Source organism: Strongylocentrotus purpuratus, unplaced genomic scaffold, assembly GCF_000002235.5.
Source record: "Strongylocentrotus purpuratus isolate Spur 01 unplaced genomic scaffold, Spur_5.0 spur5_scaffold_14, whole genome shotgun sequence".
In the NCBI taxonomy this organism is placed as follows: domain Eukaryota; kingdom Metazoa; phylum Echinodermata; class Echinoidea; order Camarodonta; family Strongylocentrotidae; genus Strongylocentrotus; species Strongylocentrotus purpuratus.
This window is the reverse complement of record NW_022145599.1, coordinates 6,348,421-6,366,347: the sequence shown is the minus strand read 5'-3', so window position 1 is coordinate 6,366,347 and position 17,927 is coordinate 6,348,421. Positions and strand designations below refer to the sequence as shown.

At 31.4% G+C, this 17,927-nt stretch overlaps 1 protein-coding gene across 1 annotated transcript in view; it reads right to left on the bottom strand.

Moving 5' to 3' along the window:
* The window catches only part of LOC582974 (regulator of G-protein signaling 9), a 40,631-nt gene that overhangs the window by 19,472 nt on the left and 3,232 nt on the right, over positions 1-17,927 (bottom strand). The window contains exons 2-4 of the mRNA XM_030984964.1: positions 11,344-11,440; positions 9,016-9,228; positions 8,623-8,687 (exon numbers count right to left, since the gene is read on the bottom strand). Of these exons, the coding sequence (XP_030840824.1) occupies positions 8,623-8,687; positions 9,016-9,228; positions 11,344-11,440 (375 nt within the window). The remainder of the gene's footprint in view (positions 1-8,622; positions 8,688-9,015; positions 9,229-11,343; positions 11,441-17,927) is intronic.

Below are 17,927 nucleotides of genomic sequence, written 5' to 3'. Positions count from 1 at the left end.
TCAACTTTAAAGCATGAAGCTTCTCCACTCCCAACAACAAAAATAGATGTTAGTTGTCAGATATTTAATTAAATCTCTCAAAATAATTATATCCGTACTACCAAATTCTCATTTACTCTCCTGTGTGGAACAGTAGACAATCGTGGTAATTTAATCATGATTTAATGTCCTTTTGTATTTTGGGTATGTTCCGTTTTTTTTTTTTTTTTTTTTTTTTTTGGTTAGTATGTTTGTTGTAATTCAAGGGCCTTTGTTTTGTAATTCCTGATATACTTCACCTGATAAATATCAAGTAAACTGCCTTGTAGATGTCCTTTTTTATTTGTTTTAATGAAGACAACCACATGAAGATTACATTGTCCTTTGAAGCAATTAGTGTCTGCTTAAATGCTTGTGACACATTAAATCACCTGCTGGGTGCCTAAAGGTGTTACATGTAAATTCTCTGTGTAAAGTTCTATGAGTAAGCTCTGCTCTGTCACTGAGCAGATCAAATCATTGTAACTCGATCAGCTGAAATAGCAAACAGTGCAAACAATTGTACCTTAGAGGGATAAGAACTTCTTCATACTGGGGAGAATGATATTTCTGTAAATTGCTTAAAGGCATCGTAAAGGCAATTGGTACTCCATAAATCCAGAATTGTTTTCTTCTTCTTTTGATAGAAGAAGCTGCAAGTTTCAACAACAGCAGATTTTCAGGTGATGTGTAATAATTGGTGCAGGTTAAGGAGCCGGAAGGTGTTTAATTCATCAGGGGTTGAAAGCTATTTTTAATTACTTTGTAATTATCTGATCCTACATGCATCGTTTTATTCAATGTTGCTTCTGACTAGATATCACTATGAACATGACCGACAAAAAAGCGGATAAAATATACAGTTCCTCAGGTAGACAAAGGAACATCCCTTCACTGCTATTATGTAAAAAGGTGAATATGCATGTGACACCTGTTCTACACATTTTTACACAATAGCTGTGAAGGGATGTTCCTTTGTCTACCTGAGGAACTGTATATTTTGTCCGCTTTCTTTGTCAGCCATGTTCATAGTATATATTATACTCCTTCAACTTAAATGCTAGCAACACCTTGAAATTTCTATTCATATGATAATTAGGGGCCTCTGTCATTTATGTAAAAAAAAATCTGCAATTGGCCAGTTGGCTGCAAATGAATTGTGCAATAAACCACGATTACAACATGTTGTTACTACAACTTCAGTATCATTAAATCACTGAAGAGTTTCATCTGATTGGTGATGTAATCTGAAAATTAGTTCTTTCTACACAATCAGGAGAAAAATTACCTGTTTTTTTTTTAAAGTATTCACTTCAATATTCTGTTTCACGGGATCATTAAAAATACCTTTGATGTAATATGTTATGATACATTGGTTCTAGAAATTCCTTTCTTCTTTATTTTGTTCAGATCTACATTTCTAACTTCTCTATCTCCTCTAATTGGTTTCTTTTTATATTCTACACGGATTTTAACCCTCACTAGATGCCACATACACCATTCCACAGTTATACTTTCAACTATAATATTTACCTTGATCAAATCGGCTTTGTTAAGATCCATTAAAAACTCTTAATATTCGAATGAATTAAAATAAATATAGGATTTCTTACTTCATCTACAAATAATAAATGAGATGTAAATTTTGGGCAGGATTTAAATAGCCTAAACTTCCAACATTTAAAAATCATGAGGTAGCATTTTGATTCTTTCAAAAGAAGAAAAAACACACTACAAAGTAAAAATGATTCTAGACAGATGTATGAAATCGTTCAGTGAATATCAGAAGATGATAATGACAAATTAAGAGGCTGCTTGTCTCAGGAGTGTGTCTGAACATCTGCATTATTAAAGCTGAAATCTCTAGCAGCAAATATCCAATTAAGATGATAATCAGATACAACCAATCCGCTGCAGGCAAGATGGAAACGTGCGTCTTATCCCCATGGTGACGTGACAATGTGATAGTCATTTCATGCAATCACCGTTCAGCCATGGATTTTATTGATTAGTTTACATTCCCTCCTAACATGCAACCAATATGTGAACTCACACCTGAAGCACACAATTAAACAAACTTCCAATTTCACACTCGCTCCTCCGTCGCACCTCATGCAAATTTTATAACACGAAAGGGCTTTTATGTACAGAGTGTTTTATTATACTCATTGGTCTTATCGACTGGATGACTGAGTTGTATGTTGAATTAATTAATTACAGTTTATTTTTTTATCATAAGAGTTGATTGCGCGCATGCATGTAACAACCTCCAATTGCACAGAAGTTTAAATAAATTTGAGTATTTGAGTAAACAGTAAAACTCATCAAAATATTAGCCACCTTTATGTGCACATACGAAGATGGGAACAGATTTTCTAATTCATCTTTGGAAGTGTTGTAATTTAATTATTGTGTATATAGATTTCATTTCTTAAAGTGACTCAGTAACATTGTTAAAGGTTGATGAAAAAATCGTGTAATTTTTTTAAATATGAAATGTACCTATTATATTCCTTCTACCGTACTAACCCTCTAACATGTAAAATATCCTGAAAAAAAATCTCAGACTACAAAGATATTTACGGTTTTCTTTGAAGGTGTCACTGTGCTACACCCTCTAACAGTAAATTTTCCCAACCAATTTTTGAATTTTCCCAACCATTTTGCAATGAAAAAAGACATAACACTGGCTTTTAAAAATCAATTTTTTGCTTTGTAATGATTTATATTCAGCTCAAATTTAATTAAATCATAATAACATATTTGGAATAATTAAGGAATCGATCAGTTTTCCCCAATTTGTATCATTAATAGTGGTCTGTTTTCACTCATCTAGCATTGAATTCAATACCTTAGCACCATTTTCTCTAATCTTAACTATGTTACCAAGTCCCTTTAAGGTTTATATTTCATATTTAATTCAAAGGTATATATTTCTCATGCAGCATAAAATAAAAGCTATACATTTACTCCAGCCAATGATGGATTAGTCTCTTTTATATGGATAACTTTTATCAACAGTGTTCCTATGTTATTTATTGTTTCATATTATTTCCTTTCATTCATTTGTGTACAAGACTTTTCTTTCAGTCTTACACGGCAGATGTTAAAAAGGTAATGATGCAATGAACAAGATTTATTCCTTTTAAAATTAAACTTTCCATTCTTATTATGTATTTGTCTTTTGTAATATTATATTAACAAATAAATTAAACTCTCCATTAATATCATTATGTATTTGTCTCTTGTAACAATGTTTTCCCTTTTAAATTAAACACTCCATTATTGTTATGTATTTGTCTCTTGTAACAATGTTTTTCTCTTTAAACTTAACTTCCATTATTATTATGTATTTGTCTCTTTTAACAATGTATTCCTTTTTAAATTAAACTCTCCATTTCTATTATGTGTATGTCTCTTGTAGCAATTTATTCCTCTTTAAAATTAAATTCTCCATTATTATTATGTATTTTTTAACAATGTATTCCTTTTAAGATCAAACCCTCCATTATTATGTATTTGGCTCTTGTAACAATGTATTCCTTTTTAAATTAAACTCTCCATTATTATTATTATGTATTTGACACTTGTAACAAAGTATTCCTTTTAAGATCAAACCCTCCATTATTATTATGTATTTGTCTCTTGTAACAATGTATTCCTTTTAAGATCAAACCCTCCATTATTATGTATTTGGCTCTTGTAACAATGTATTCCTTTTTAAATTAAACTCTCCATTATTATTATTATGTATTTGACACTTGTAACAAAGTATTCCTTTTAAGATCAAACCCTCCATTATTATTATGTATTTGTCTCTTGTAACAATGTATTCCTTTTAAGATCGAACCCTCCATTATTATTATTATTATTATTATTATTATTATGTATTTGTTTCTTTTAACAATGTTTTCCTTTTTAAACTAAACACTCCATTATTATTATGTATTTGTCTCTTGTAACAATGTATTCCTTTTAAGATCAAACCCTCTATTATTATCAGTATTATGTATTTGTTTCTTTTAACAATGTATTCCTTTTTTAAATTAAACTTTCCATTATTATTATGTATTTGTCTCTTGTAACAATGTTTTCCCTTTTAAATTAAACACTCCATTATTGTTATGTATTTGTCTCTTGTAACAATGTTTTTCTCTTTAAACTTAACTTCCATTATTGTTATGTATTTGTCTCTTTTAACAATGTATTCCTTTTTAAATTAAACTCTCCATTACTATTATGTGTATGTCTCTTGTAGCAATTTATTCCTCTTTAAAATTAAATTCTCCATTATTATTATGTATTTTTTAACAATGTATTCCTTTTAAGATCAAACCCTCCATTATTATGTATTTGGCTCTTGTAACAATGTATTCCTTTTTAAATTAAACTCTCCATTATTATTATTATGTATTTGACACTTGTAACAAAGTATTCCTTTTAAGATCAAACCCTCCATTATTATTATGTATTTGTCTCTTGTAACAATGTATTCCTTTTAAGATCAAACCCTCCATTATTATGTATTTGGCTCTTGTAACAATGTATTCCTTTTTAAATTAAACTCTCCATTATTATTATTATGTATTTGACACTTGTAACAAAGTATTCCTTTTAAGATCAAACCCTCCATTATTATTATGTATTTGTCTCTTGTAACAATGTATTCCTTTTAAGATCGAACCCTCCATTATTATTATTATTATTATTATTATTATTATTATGTATTTGTTTCTTTTAACAATGTTTTCCTTTTTAAACTAAACACTCCATTATTATTATGTATTTGTCTCTTGTAACAATGTATTCCTTTTAAGATCAAACCCTCTATTATTATTAGTATTATGTATTTGTTTCTTTTAACAATGTATTCCTTTTTTAAATTAAACTTTCCATTATTATTATGTATTTGTCTCTTGTAACAATGTTTTCCCTTTTAAATTAAACACTCCATTATTGTTATGTATTTGTCTCTTGTAACAATGTTTTTCTCTTTAAACTTAACTTCCATTATTATTATGTATTTGTCTCTTTTAACAATGTATTCCTTTTTAAATTAAACTCTCCATTATTATTATGTATTTGTCTCTTGTAACAATGTATTCCTTTTAAGATCAAACCCTCCATTATTATGTATTTGGCTCTTGTAACAATGTATTCCTTTTTAAATTAAACTCTCCATTATTATTATTATGTATTTGACACTTGTAACAAAGTATTCCTTTTAAGATCAAAACCTCCATTATTATTATGTATTTGTCTCTTGTAACAATGTATTCCTTTTAAGATCGAACCCTCCATTATTATTATTATTATTATTATTATTATTATGTATTTGTTTCTTTTAACAATGTTTTCCTTTTTAAACTAAACACTCCATTATTATTATGTATTTGTCTCTTGTAACAATGTATTCCTTTCAAGATCAAACCCTCTATTATTATTAGTATTATGTATTTGTTTCTTTTAACAATGTATTCCTTTTTTAAATTAAACTTTCCATTATTATTATGTATTTGTCTCTTGTAACAATGTTTTCCTTTTTAAATTCAACTTTCATTATCATTATGTATTTGTCTTTTATAACAATGTTTCCTTTTTTAAACTAAACACTCCATTATCATTATGTATTTGTATTTTTAAAAGATGTTTCTCTTTTTAAACTATACACTCCATTAGTATTATGTATTTGACACTTGTAACAATGTTTTCCTTTTTTAATTCAACTCTCCATTATTGTTTTGTGTTTATCGCTTGTAACAATGTTTTGCAACTGTCTTTGCCATGATTCATCCAAGACAGAGCAAATGTCAATTCTTTACCTTTGTTAATATGTGAATAACAGGATTAATTTTTATTAAAGCTATATAAACCATGATGTTCTGATGTGTGAATCTTCCATTAATAGCTAGGACTCTATTATAACTTCAAGCCCATGTCATCTTTATTTTGATGAATAGTATGATGTGAGTAAAATATATTACTAAAACAAAACTATATGTTACGGTCTGTTGCAAAACAGGGTTTATATATATATACAATAATATACATATTCTTGTAAGAATCATACAAAATATATACAAATCGTACGAACAGTACTCAATGAAGCTTAAATGAAGTTTAATCAAAATTGCATCTCAGTCTATATGCGTGCAAACCTTTCTCATTTTCATGATGACCTATAGTAAATGTATATGATTTCATTGTTCGTTTCCTTGGCGATGTGGCTGGAAAGGTTTCAATTTAATCCATGCAGTGATAAAAGGTAGTCATAGAGCTGATTTCAATAAAGAGAGACAAAAATCAATAAAGCAATTACCATCTTCTAAGCCTCTAGTGGCCTTAGTTTCAATCTAGGTTGAGTTGAATTACTTCAAGGTTGATATACCTTCGTATTTACATGTTTAATGGTCTGTTAATGATAAAACATGTGGGTTTAATGATTTCTTTTGCGTTTTTGTTAGAAAATGAATAATGCCTTGAATTGTATTGTCATAGGACAATGACTTGTTTGTGGAAATGGTTGCTCATTTCTATCATTTCTGCTGCTGAATCTTTTAATAGAACTGCATGTACATATCCATTCTACTTCCAGAGAGCAGCCTTAAATTTAAAAAAAAGGAAAGTGCTGAATTTATAGCAAAAGTGGATTTTAGAAAGAAGAAAAGTAATCCATGAAGAAAAATGTATGGTTATAATTATTTTTGAAAATCAGGATATTATAAAAAAAAATAAAAGGAACAATGATAATAGATGTGTCTTCAGTGATGAAGTATACGATAAATTCAAATCCTTAAAAAGCTGTTAACTATATATTTACCGGGAACAAGAGACATAGTGATGGAATATATATGTAGGGCCTATATAACACACATATATATATATATATATATATATATATATATATACAGTGCGTCCCAGAAAAAACGAAACCGAGAAGTATCGATGTTCTATCATAACTTAATCACAACTATAATTAATGAATGATACATATTTGGAAAGCTTAGAGTCTCCTCTTTAATGTGATGCTACTCAGATGATGCATATTTCATATTACACCTCAATCAGGAAAAATGAGCGAGGAATGACAAAGTTCTGTATGTTTAAAGTAGTGCTTGCATTTCCATAATTTTATTAAACGAATTCGTTTTCACTGGCTGCCTGCCGTATCAATAAACGAAATTAACAAAAGACTTAACTCCGTTTCGTTGACAATCAGCGGTAGACGAGAGTCTTCATGCATGGCTGATTGTCAACGAAACGGAGTTAAGTCTTTTGTCAAATCTGCTTTTTGCTACGGCAGGCACACAGTGAAACGAATTCGTTTGTTAAAATTATGAAAATGTAAGGGCTACTTTAAACCAACAGAACTTTGTTATTCCTCGCTCATTTTTCCTGATTGAGGTGTCATATGAAAGGGCAGAAACTCAACTTTCTAGAAATGTGAATTATTCTTCGAAATTCAGATACCGCCCGCCAAATGTCTTTTTGGTTTCCTTCCTTAAAATTGCTTTTAATCACTCATGCGTGAAATATGCATCATTGGAGTAGCATCAACTGAAAGAGGAGACTCTAAGCTTTCCAAATATGTATCATTCATTATTTATGGTTCTGATTAAGTTATGATAAAACATCAATACTTCTCGGTTTCGTTTTTTCTGGGACGCACTGTATATATATATAGAGAGAGAGAGAGAGAGAGAGAGAGAGGGGGTGGAGTGGGGGAAGGAGAGTACATATACACACACACACACACACGCACACACATACAAACAGCCAGCCATAAACCATTCGCAGTCACACACAAATAAGAAAGATCTTTATTCGTTTCATTTTAGGACAGAGAAAGAGATGGAGAGAGACGGGGGAGGTGGAGAAAGGGAGAGGGAGAGCGTGAGAGAAAGAGGGTGATTTTTGGCTGAGATAGGGTGATGATCTTTAAATAAGTTTCTCTAGGAGCAGATGGTATGATTCTCGTTGTCATGGTAACAAATGGGATGTGGATGTCCTTTCGGCTATCCAGCAATCAATTCATTCATAATAGGCAAATTTGAACTTCAACAGCCTTAAGGAGTTTCAATCAAGGCAGGGTGCTCACTTATGCTCTTAAATTACTTTTTTTTTCTTCTCGCGAGAACACTGTCAGCCATTATCAGTGGATTGTTTCTTTTCTACTTTTCTTTTCTCTATTTTGTATTTTGCCAGGCAAATTGCTGAGGCTGTCTCCACATCATAGGTGCATTACATATTCCTGTACCAAAATACCTATCTGCCTACTACTATGCATTCCATTCGTGTGCACATCATCTTCCCCCCCCCTTTTTTTTCTTTCTTTTTTGTTGTCTTTCTCTCTCTCTCTGACTTTGACATTCAACCTCTAACATTTTTACCTATATAATTTTTTACCTCTGACATAGTTATTTAACTCTGACATTTTTTTAACCATAGTACTTCGGGCATTTTTACCTCTTTATATTACCTGATTAACCGTGCCTGTATAAGATCCATACATCGATTTTCATTAAACCACTTAGGTTAGAAATTAGTTTCTCCTCAATAAACTATAAATTTCACACAGATTTTAAATGGGTTTTAGTTACTCACATTTTCATATTCCTCTAGTCCAAAGTTTTGCTTGTTCCGCATAGTTCTTTTAGCTAAGTAGAGAGCTGTAAGGTAAAATGAGATGAGCCTGTTATATGCATGTATACACATGTTATTCAAATTCATATTTCCATTGGAAAAGTGTATGAAGTTATGAGCATTTGGCAATGAAGTAATTGATATTTCTATCTGACTGTAAAATAAAAATATTGACCGCATTACAACAACAAAAAGTTGTTTGTAGTGGAATCAGGGATTTACTATAATGAATATTACAGAGTTTGATATGAAGGGAGCCAACAGAAAACGAATGGAGAAAAACTCAAAAACTCAAAAACTCAAAAAAGATTCGGAATGGATGAGAGAGGTTGTTGCTAAGCTACATGATCTTACCATAATCAGTATTGTCGTGTGAGCGGTCTTGGGATGTCCAGAAGTAGGGACTTTGGAATCGATGGAGTGTGTTATCTTCTTTGATAGAGACGGTCTTGGTAGCTTCGACGGGATAGATATAACCATACTGAGATAATAGGGTGGCAAGATGGGTTGCTTCTGTCGTACTGTGAACATCTAATAGTTTGGTGATCCATTCTATTAAATCAATACCTAGGAGGGGGAGGAATGATACATAAACAGGTGATTACAACAAATACTAAATGATTTCAAATTGAGAACAAGACAAACACACTTTCCTACTGTACTTGAGACATATTTTTCACAGTAGATATTTCTTACCATAAAATAAACCTTGTAATATTAATAAGAATCATGTTCCTGTGTAACTTGATAATATCGAATGTGATTAAAAGAAAAACTAGAATCACGATGAAAATATATTCATAATCAGCTTCATATTCAAATTTGATGTACAGGGGTAATGATCTGCTATTACATTTCTACAAAACATATACGCTGATTAGAAACAGCTATTTCAATTAATTATACTTCTCCTGCATTCTAAAATATTTGCCTAAAAGTGTAATATTATTCAAAGTATTTTGATTTAATTCTTGCATTGGAGTTATGAACATTGCAACATAAGTCCCACTCGGTCGGATAAATGAATCATGCGCAATATAGGAACAAGCCATCATTTTGTTATATTATATTATATGTACAAAACGAATTGCAATTTTACTACCATAATGTTACCATGCATTAAGTTTTACGTGTAATTTTACAGTTTGTCACTGATGTATACTTTGTTTTAAAAAAAACTGCAATTTGGCTCTCGGGCCGCGAATGTTTTTTTAATGAAATAAACCATATTAAATAAATAAATAAATAAATACATTTCCAAACATTTAAGTATTTTAACAACCCTAGAATTTGCTGTAATTAAAGTACTTTGACTGCTTGGGTCCACCGATTGAACTACTTGAGGCTTTCTATTAATGTAAGCAAAACAATTGTCCATGTTTGAATGTGCATTGGATCAGTGATTGAATGAAGGAATGAATAGATAAATGGGTGGATGGATGGATGAATGAAAGAAAGGATGTATAAATAAATGAAATGAATGAGTGAAAGAATGGGTGGATGGATGAACGGATGGATAAATGAATGAATGAAGGAATAGATTAATGGATGGATGAATGAATGAAGGAATGGATGGATGAATGGATGGATGAAAGAAAGAATGACTACGCAAGCCTCACACATAACAGCAACAGGGTGGAAGGGCAAACTAGTGTGTATTGAAATTGGTTCACGTGGGCTCATAACCCGACAAAATAAATATCGCCTAAAGGAATTACTCAAAATCAGTACCCTTAAACCAGGGACGAAATATTGAAAGCCGTTCTGTTTAGTTTATATGTAATATTTCAAGGAAGATGTAAGCCAGCATGGCAATTTGATCAATACCTTACAGTGTAATTTGTCAATCTCTATACATTCATTTTTCATCATCTCCTTTCTCTCTCTTCGATCTATACTCCTGATATTCCGTGGTCGGAAAGGTAAAGTAATACAGCACGTTTATCAATAAACTTGAAACTATTCTGTACTAAACTGACAATATGTACCATAAGACGTCATTCGTTTCGATTTAATTATATTATTATTGATTAATGTATCAAGTATGGGGATCTTTTCTGACTCATCATAATGTTACAATATTCTTCTTTTATCCTGTTCTGTACTATACCACGTCTGTTTTTCTCTCCTTTTCTCCCTTTAACGTCTTCCCTTTCCCTTTCTCTCTATCCCGGTGCTCCTTGTTAACATAATAATAATAATAATAAACAATATTTATAAGGCGCTTAATACTGGTGTCTCTAAGCGCACCATATTCTGACTTAACAATTATTTACCAAAACTTATAATAAACACACAACTTATACATCTGTTCTTTATTCAATAAATCATGCATATATAATAATAAAAAATAAGATAAGAGTGAGATCAAACAAACATACATACATACATATATTACATTGCAATTTGTATCGTTATTGTTATTGTACTGTACTTTTGTATCTATCGTTGATTATAACCTGTCGCCTAACCCACTGGGTTGACGGGCCTGGTTGTTTGTGCATGATCTCTAATAAAGACGTGATTTATCATCGTGAATTAATGAACTAATAAATGAAAGACTAAATGAATAAATTGGTGATAAACACTCCAAAACGAAATGGCAGACATTCTGAAGCAGACAAGTGTTAATTAGCATTGTTGTACTCCATGGTTACCATGGTAAGTTGATCAATTACTAACCTGTGAAGGCACATGGAACTGAGGTAAGAAAGACCTTTTGTGGACGTGTAGGGATACCATGATCTGCATGCTGCATACCACGTATTATCTTCTCAATCTAAGTGGAAATAGATGAGGTGAAAAGGAGAAAATGAAAAATCGTCAGAGTCATCAATATTACCTTGCATCTTATATTTAATGAAATATACAAATTGCAAATATATTTTCAAACATATATTGAAGATTTAGGTTAAATCAGTTGATTTCATTCAGGTATCATAATGACTATATCACAAATAAACTGAATGAAGTCACTATGAACACTAAACTTCTAAAGAATTTAATAATTGCATTGAACATAACATAAATGATAAATCTGTTTTGAGATAGAAGGGCATTCATTCATTCAAATACAGAGTTAACTGCCTGGCTTAGACAAGTCCTAACAGAAAATATAATTATTAAAACACAATTTATTTTCTTCCGTTTCATATGAGGAGGAAATTTACCATTTCCTTTTCATATTCATATTGAAATTATTCTGACTTGAAGAAAGGGAGAAAAATAGTTCATGACTATGTAGAAACCTTTTTTAAAACAAATCTGTGGGTCTTTGTCTTCATTAAAAAATAGATCTATTTGCCTCGAGCAGTCTGGTCATATCTTTGCAGGACCTGTTTCTTTCCCTTCTTGAATGAACAAAAGAGTAATTTATGCATTCAGATATTTCATGTTGATTTTAATCTGGAGGTAATGCACTAATTTAACATGTACATGTATAAGATGCTCGCTGCTGTCAAATTTTATTGTCAATTCTCAAACATTAACAAACAACGAATCTGTATATGGACTGATAGGAGAAACTTGCCTCTCCTAACAGAAAGTGCATTTATCTTTCTCAAGGGAGAGAGTGGCATTGCTAGAAATAGATTATTGTGAAAATGGGTGTGTCATCCCATTAGAGTCTATAGCAACCATTGTAACAAGATTTGTGTGAGGAAATTGGACGTGCAATTAAGTCATCTAATCAGCTTGAATGTAGAACAAGAGAGCTACATGTCCGATATTAGAGCATCTGATGAGAGTTTACCCGTTCATTTGTATTGGTACGGTTGATACTAGTTACCATGATGATAGACGTTTTCCTGCACTAACCAAGCTCTAAGCTACTGTAGTAGTAATTTATCTGAATTTAATTTTTTAGTCTTGACGCGAAAGAATAATGACATCAGAATTAATCTAATCAAATAATTCATTTACCATAATCCAACAATTGGCTACATTTTTCATTGTTTTTGTTGTTGAAAGTGTAACTTAAAGGTAGGACGCAGGCCAATTGTTTAGGTAAAACATTAAATACCTTCAAATACCGTTTGCAGCTGTGACCTTTTTAACTCACAGAATTAAGGAGAGATATCTAGCTATCTTTTCCTCTAAATTGATGTTATTGATCATTATAAATGATTCATTTTTAATTTAGGATATAATTTGAGAGTTATAGTTGACAGAAATTATGTACAGAACAAAGTGTTGATTGCTGTTTGAGCTGGAGTAACTTAATGCCTTTTAGTGTAGGACTAACCATAAATGACTCGCATGGCTATGCAGTATACACCTAGTTTGCGATGTACTGTGACAGAGATTCTGGTAATTTACAAATGGATAGAGCGCTACCCAGTATGCATGCAGGGTGTCATGGCAACGCCATAAATTGTCAAAGCCATTATGCAGGCCGTTCATGCTACAGGCTACTCTTGCACTTAAAAAGGATCAAATCATATTTCCTTAACCTCCCTGCTTAATTATATGGGAGAATAAATGCTGTTATTTGTATGTGACTCTATACTATCACAAGAATATTGAATGATATAGGAATGATTACCTATGGAACTAGTTGTGGTGTCATAATTATTTCCTTTCACGTTCCGATTGCCATTTTGCAAAAAGGTCAACTAGAATAGATAGGTAGAATGCATTTTTAGATTAAATTTAGAATAAATATAACCTACTCAAAACGTGATATAACAAATGTATAACAGCAAAAGACGGCGGAGGGTATTGGCTTATGCCCACATTGTTTATTCATTGTATTTTCAGTTTTGTTTAAACAAGGTTGCCTCTTCAGTTAAACAAAAACTGCTGTGCTTAAGGACACTGGTTCAAAACAATACAAACAATATATACAAAAGTAACATAAAAAATCATGAGGCAGATCTTACAGTAGAATGCAAAATATTCACAACAATTTAAAGCACGCATAAACATGCCTTCAATTGTTGCATTGCATTTAATACAGTTAACAACTAAATTATTCATACCCTTATTAGATTGTGTAATTGTTTAAGTATGTGAACAAATTGATTTGTTTCGATTTATGTTTCTTGAGAATATGACTTATTAAAGTTATCTAAATGTATTCAACAAAGGCCCCAATCCAACCAGTCTTATCACCGTTCCTGAGTTACGAAAGACATAAGAAACATCAAGTGTACATGGGTATGTTAACTGTACATGCATTAAAAGTCTATATCTTGATATTTATGTCCGTGCTAGTGTGACTTTCCATAAAATAATTGTACACGAATTCTCTGACACGTACCACATAAAAAAAATTGAGACAAATAATTATATCCGTTTTGAGACGGCGAATATTTGTAATTCCCCAGGATTAATAATTATTTAAGAACTGTTATGTGATCATTTTGATGCAATACTGGGTAGACAACCTATATTAGTATCCATTTACATCAATCATCACTGCATTTAATAAAAGTTCATGAACATTATATCAATATACGTTCAATCAAATTTCATACATCAATACAAATTCAATCATTTTTCATCTATTAGCATCCATTCTATCAAGGCTCATTTATCAGTATATCAATCACCCAAAATTTAGCTGCCAAAGTCCATGCAATCAAAGTTGTATGTATTTACCAATACATTCAATCAATGTTCATCTATTAATAAACACTCAATCAAGGTTCATCTATTAATAAACATTCTATCAAGGCTCATTTTACAGTATATCAATCATCCAAAACTTAGCTGTCAAAGTACATGCAATCAAAGGTGTTTGTATTTACCAATATATTCAATCAATGTTCATCTATCAATAAACACTCATTCATATGTTGAAGCAAGATTGTTAATGTAAATGTAAGCAATTATCCTATGTGGACACAATAAAAAAATGAAATGAAATGAAATGAAATGAAAGGTTCATCTATCAATAAACATTCAATCAAGGTTCATCATCAATATACATGCAATCAATAAACATTGAATCAATGTTCATCTATATCAATAAACACTCAATCAAGGTTCATCTATCAATAAACATTCAATCAGGGTTCATCATCAATATACATTCAATTAAGGGTTCATCTATCAATAAACATTCAATCAAAATTTAACATCAATATACATTCAATCAAGGTTCATCTATCAATAAACACTCAATCATGGTTCATTTATCAATAAACATTCAATCAAGGCTCATTTTACAGTATATCAATCACCCAAAACTTAGCTGTCAAAGTACATGCAATCAAAGCTGTTTGTATTTACCAATATATTCAATCAATGTTCATCTATCAATAAACATTCAATCAAGGTTCATCATCAATATACATTCAATTAAGGTTCATCTATCAATAAACATTCAATCATAATTTAACATCAATATACATTCAACCAACTGAAGGTTCATCTATCAATAAACATTCAATCAATGTTCATATATCAATAAACATTCAATCAAGGTTCATCTATTAATAAACATTCAATCATGGTTCATCTATCAATAAACATTCAATCAAGGTTCATCTATCAATAAACATTCAATCATGGTTCATCTATCAATAAACATTTAATCAAGGTTCATATATCAATACTACATTCAATCATGGTTCAACTGTCAATATTATCAAGCCGCAAGTTCATTAATCAATGTCCACGCAATCAATCTTAAACTATACAGGTACGCTCAATCAGTGCTCTATTAGTGTACATTCAATTAAAGTCCATGTCCTTATTTTATTTCTTAATTACCTGGGAGTTCCATTTTTATGTACCTTATTGAATAATGTTTGATTGTTTATGACATGTTTATACCTTTCCATCTTACAATGCAAATTTAAACAATTAACATGAATTTGGTTATGACTGTTTTTCACATGAAATGATAATGCACGAAACATGTTACTTTATGATTGGATTAATAAACCATTATTCAATCGACATTTTTTCTTCAGTCAATGATTAATCAAGCTCATCAAAGTGATTTCGATCAATGTTCATTTAACTTTCTTCACTCTGCTTATGAATGCATATTTTACCCTAAATAGAGTTAAAGTACATTTCTCAAATATTCTTCAATTACTGACTGAGCTTTCAGACGGTCATGAACATTGGTGATGCCTTATGACTTGTCCTTATAACGCGAAATTTGTGTCTGTCATGCAAAGATGTTCATCTGTTCAATCACTTTGTTTTTCCTATTCTGTCAGAGAAAGCATGCTATAGTGCATACATTTGTGTAAGTTTTTTTTCTTACATGTAAAATACACTTCAGGTATAACTACATTAACAAACCAGAATCTAAAATTCTAAAGGTATAACATAATTGTAATTTCGTCCCATTTTATGCAGATAATGCAGAGTGCATTATGTTGATTGCACAATTACAGTTGCACAGTATGTATGAGCGTGTTGAACATGGTAGCATCAATATAAAAGTAATAACATGGTTATTACTTCCACCTTTTTGTCCGTAGCTTCGTCACGTAATCAACCCTATAGCCATCGGCAAACTGTCTTCAATTATATGAGGTCTCCATGGTGATAAGGCAAGCTATGTAAGTATCAGGAAGGAAGCTCTTTCATTGTTTGCATGTTCTATTGTGAAGATGTTTCTAATCAAACCTAAGAATGACATTTTAATAAATGTAGCAACATTCAGACAAAAATGACATCGGTTGAATAAATATTGCCCAATGTTGACAAAGTGGACGCCATAATTACTTGTTAACTACTTGTCTGTTCCATACATTGGTAAAAGGTTTTCCATATTCTTCTATCTCATAGATCATTTTAATGTCTGCTTCCTTTTCCTGCAATGTAACCTACATTGTGAAAATGTCTTTCCCGTGTCCCCTCTCTCTATATAAGAAATATATCGATAACCTCATTCGACATTTGTGTATACTGGTCATCACCACTGTAAGTTTTTTTCTTTCTGTAAGTCCATTGTAATACTTTCTAATTCTTAAGACCAAAATCTGCAGCTTGAATACTGTTGTCTAGCTGTCATAACAAATGGACAAGATAAAGCATTTAAGAATAAGTATTTCAATTATCTTTTGGGGTTTCATATTCATTTTAAAAACCAGAGCAAAACAAACAGTAATGATAATAGTATTGATTGGTAGTAGTCTTGTAAAGCGCATATGCCTGGCATATTGTCATTCCTTGGGCTTCATTATTTTTAGCCCGGCTTTAGCACAGCCGATATTACTGCGCTCAAGCACTTAAAGGGGCACGTTCCCGCCAGTGTAGTTATCGGAACATGCCATCTGCGTAAGAGCCGTATTCTGTTGGTGTCAATAGGCAGCTACAGCGCCGTCCGCCAGCGCGTACGTATTTTGAGCGCCCTCTGGAATACGGGGAACATGCCCCTTTAAAGGACTAAACTCCTACCGGTCACCCATTTACCTCACCAGCGTGTAGTATGGCAAATGTAGATAAATATATTGCCAAAAGACGTTAGTGATGCGACAGGGATCCAGACCCTGAACATTGTGGTTCAAAGTCAGGAGCCACTGGACCATAACACATCCACTTAACAAAACCCTTACAAAACAAAAGAAAAAATAAAAGCAAGAACAAACAACTACAAAACGAATTGTATATCTTTCTGAACAAGTGCAATTTTCTCTGTATTTCTAATTGTATATTCATCCTCCCCAAGGCCAAACCAAAAAAGTTGTACATAGTATTTTTAAATTTGTATTTTTTTGATAGATTTGTTTTCAATTAGTTAACTGTCTTTTCTTTTCAGCGATTTAAGGAAGTGTACTGTTACATTTTCATGCCTTGTTGCGATGTGTTACACAAATGAGAAATTGTGTTGTGTTTCACTGGCAATATAGATTCTCGAAATGGCAGAAAACAGATTCTCACAAAATGAAACAAATTGTATATACTGAATGTTAAATTCTACATTTTCTGTTGAATAATTATGGTAGAGACTAGAATCTTTAAAATAAAACTATAGGTCAGTAATGAGCTCAGACGGATAAGGAAATCAAGCAAAGCAAACAGCATGTATCCATATAGACATGTTATGCTGTATACTAGATGAGTTAGTTCAATAATGTAACCAACTCTTCCCCTCTCTGACATGTTTTATCGTTTAGTTTTTCCCTGCCTTACACATTTTCTATATTATGTATCACTGAATTTAAATTAATTATATAATATTGACTGGCCTTGAGGGAACTACCAGGAAATATTGCCCTTAATACTGAAATCATATTGACCGAGTCAAAGGCGAGGTCAATATGATTTCAGTAAGGGCAATATATCATCGTATCTACCGA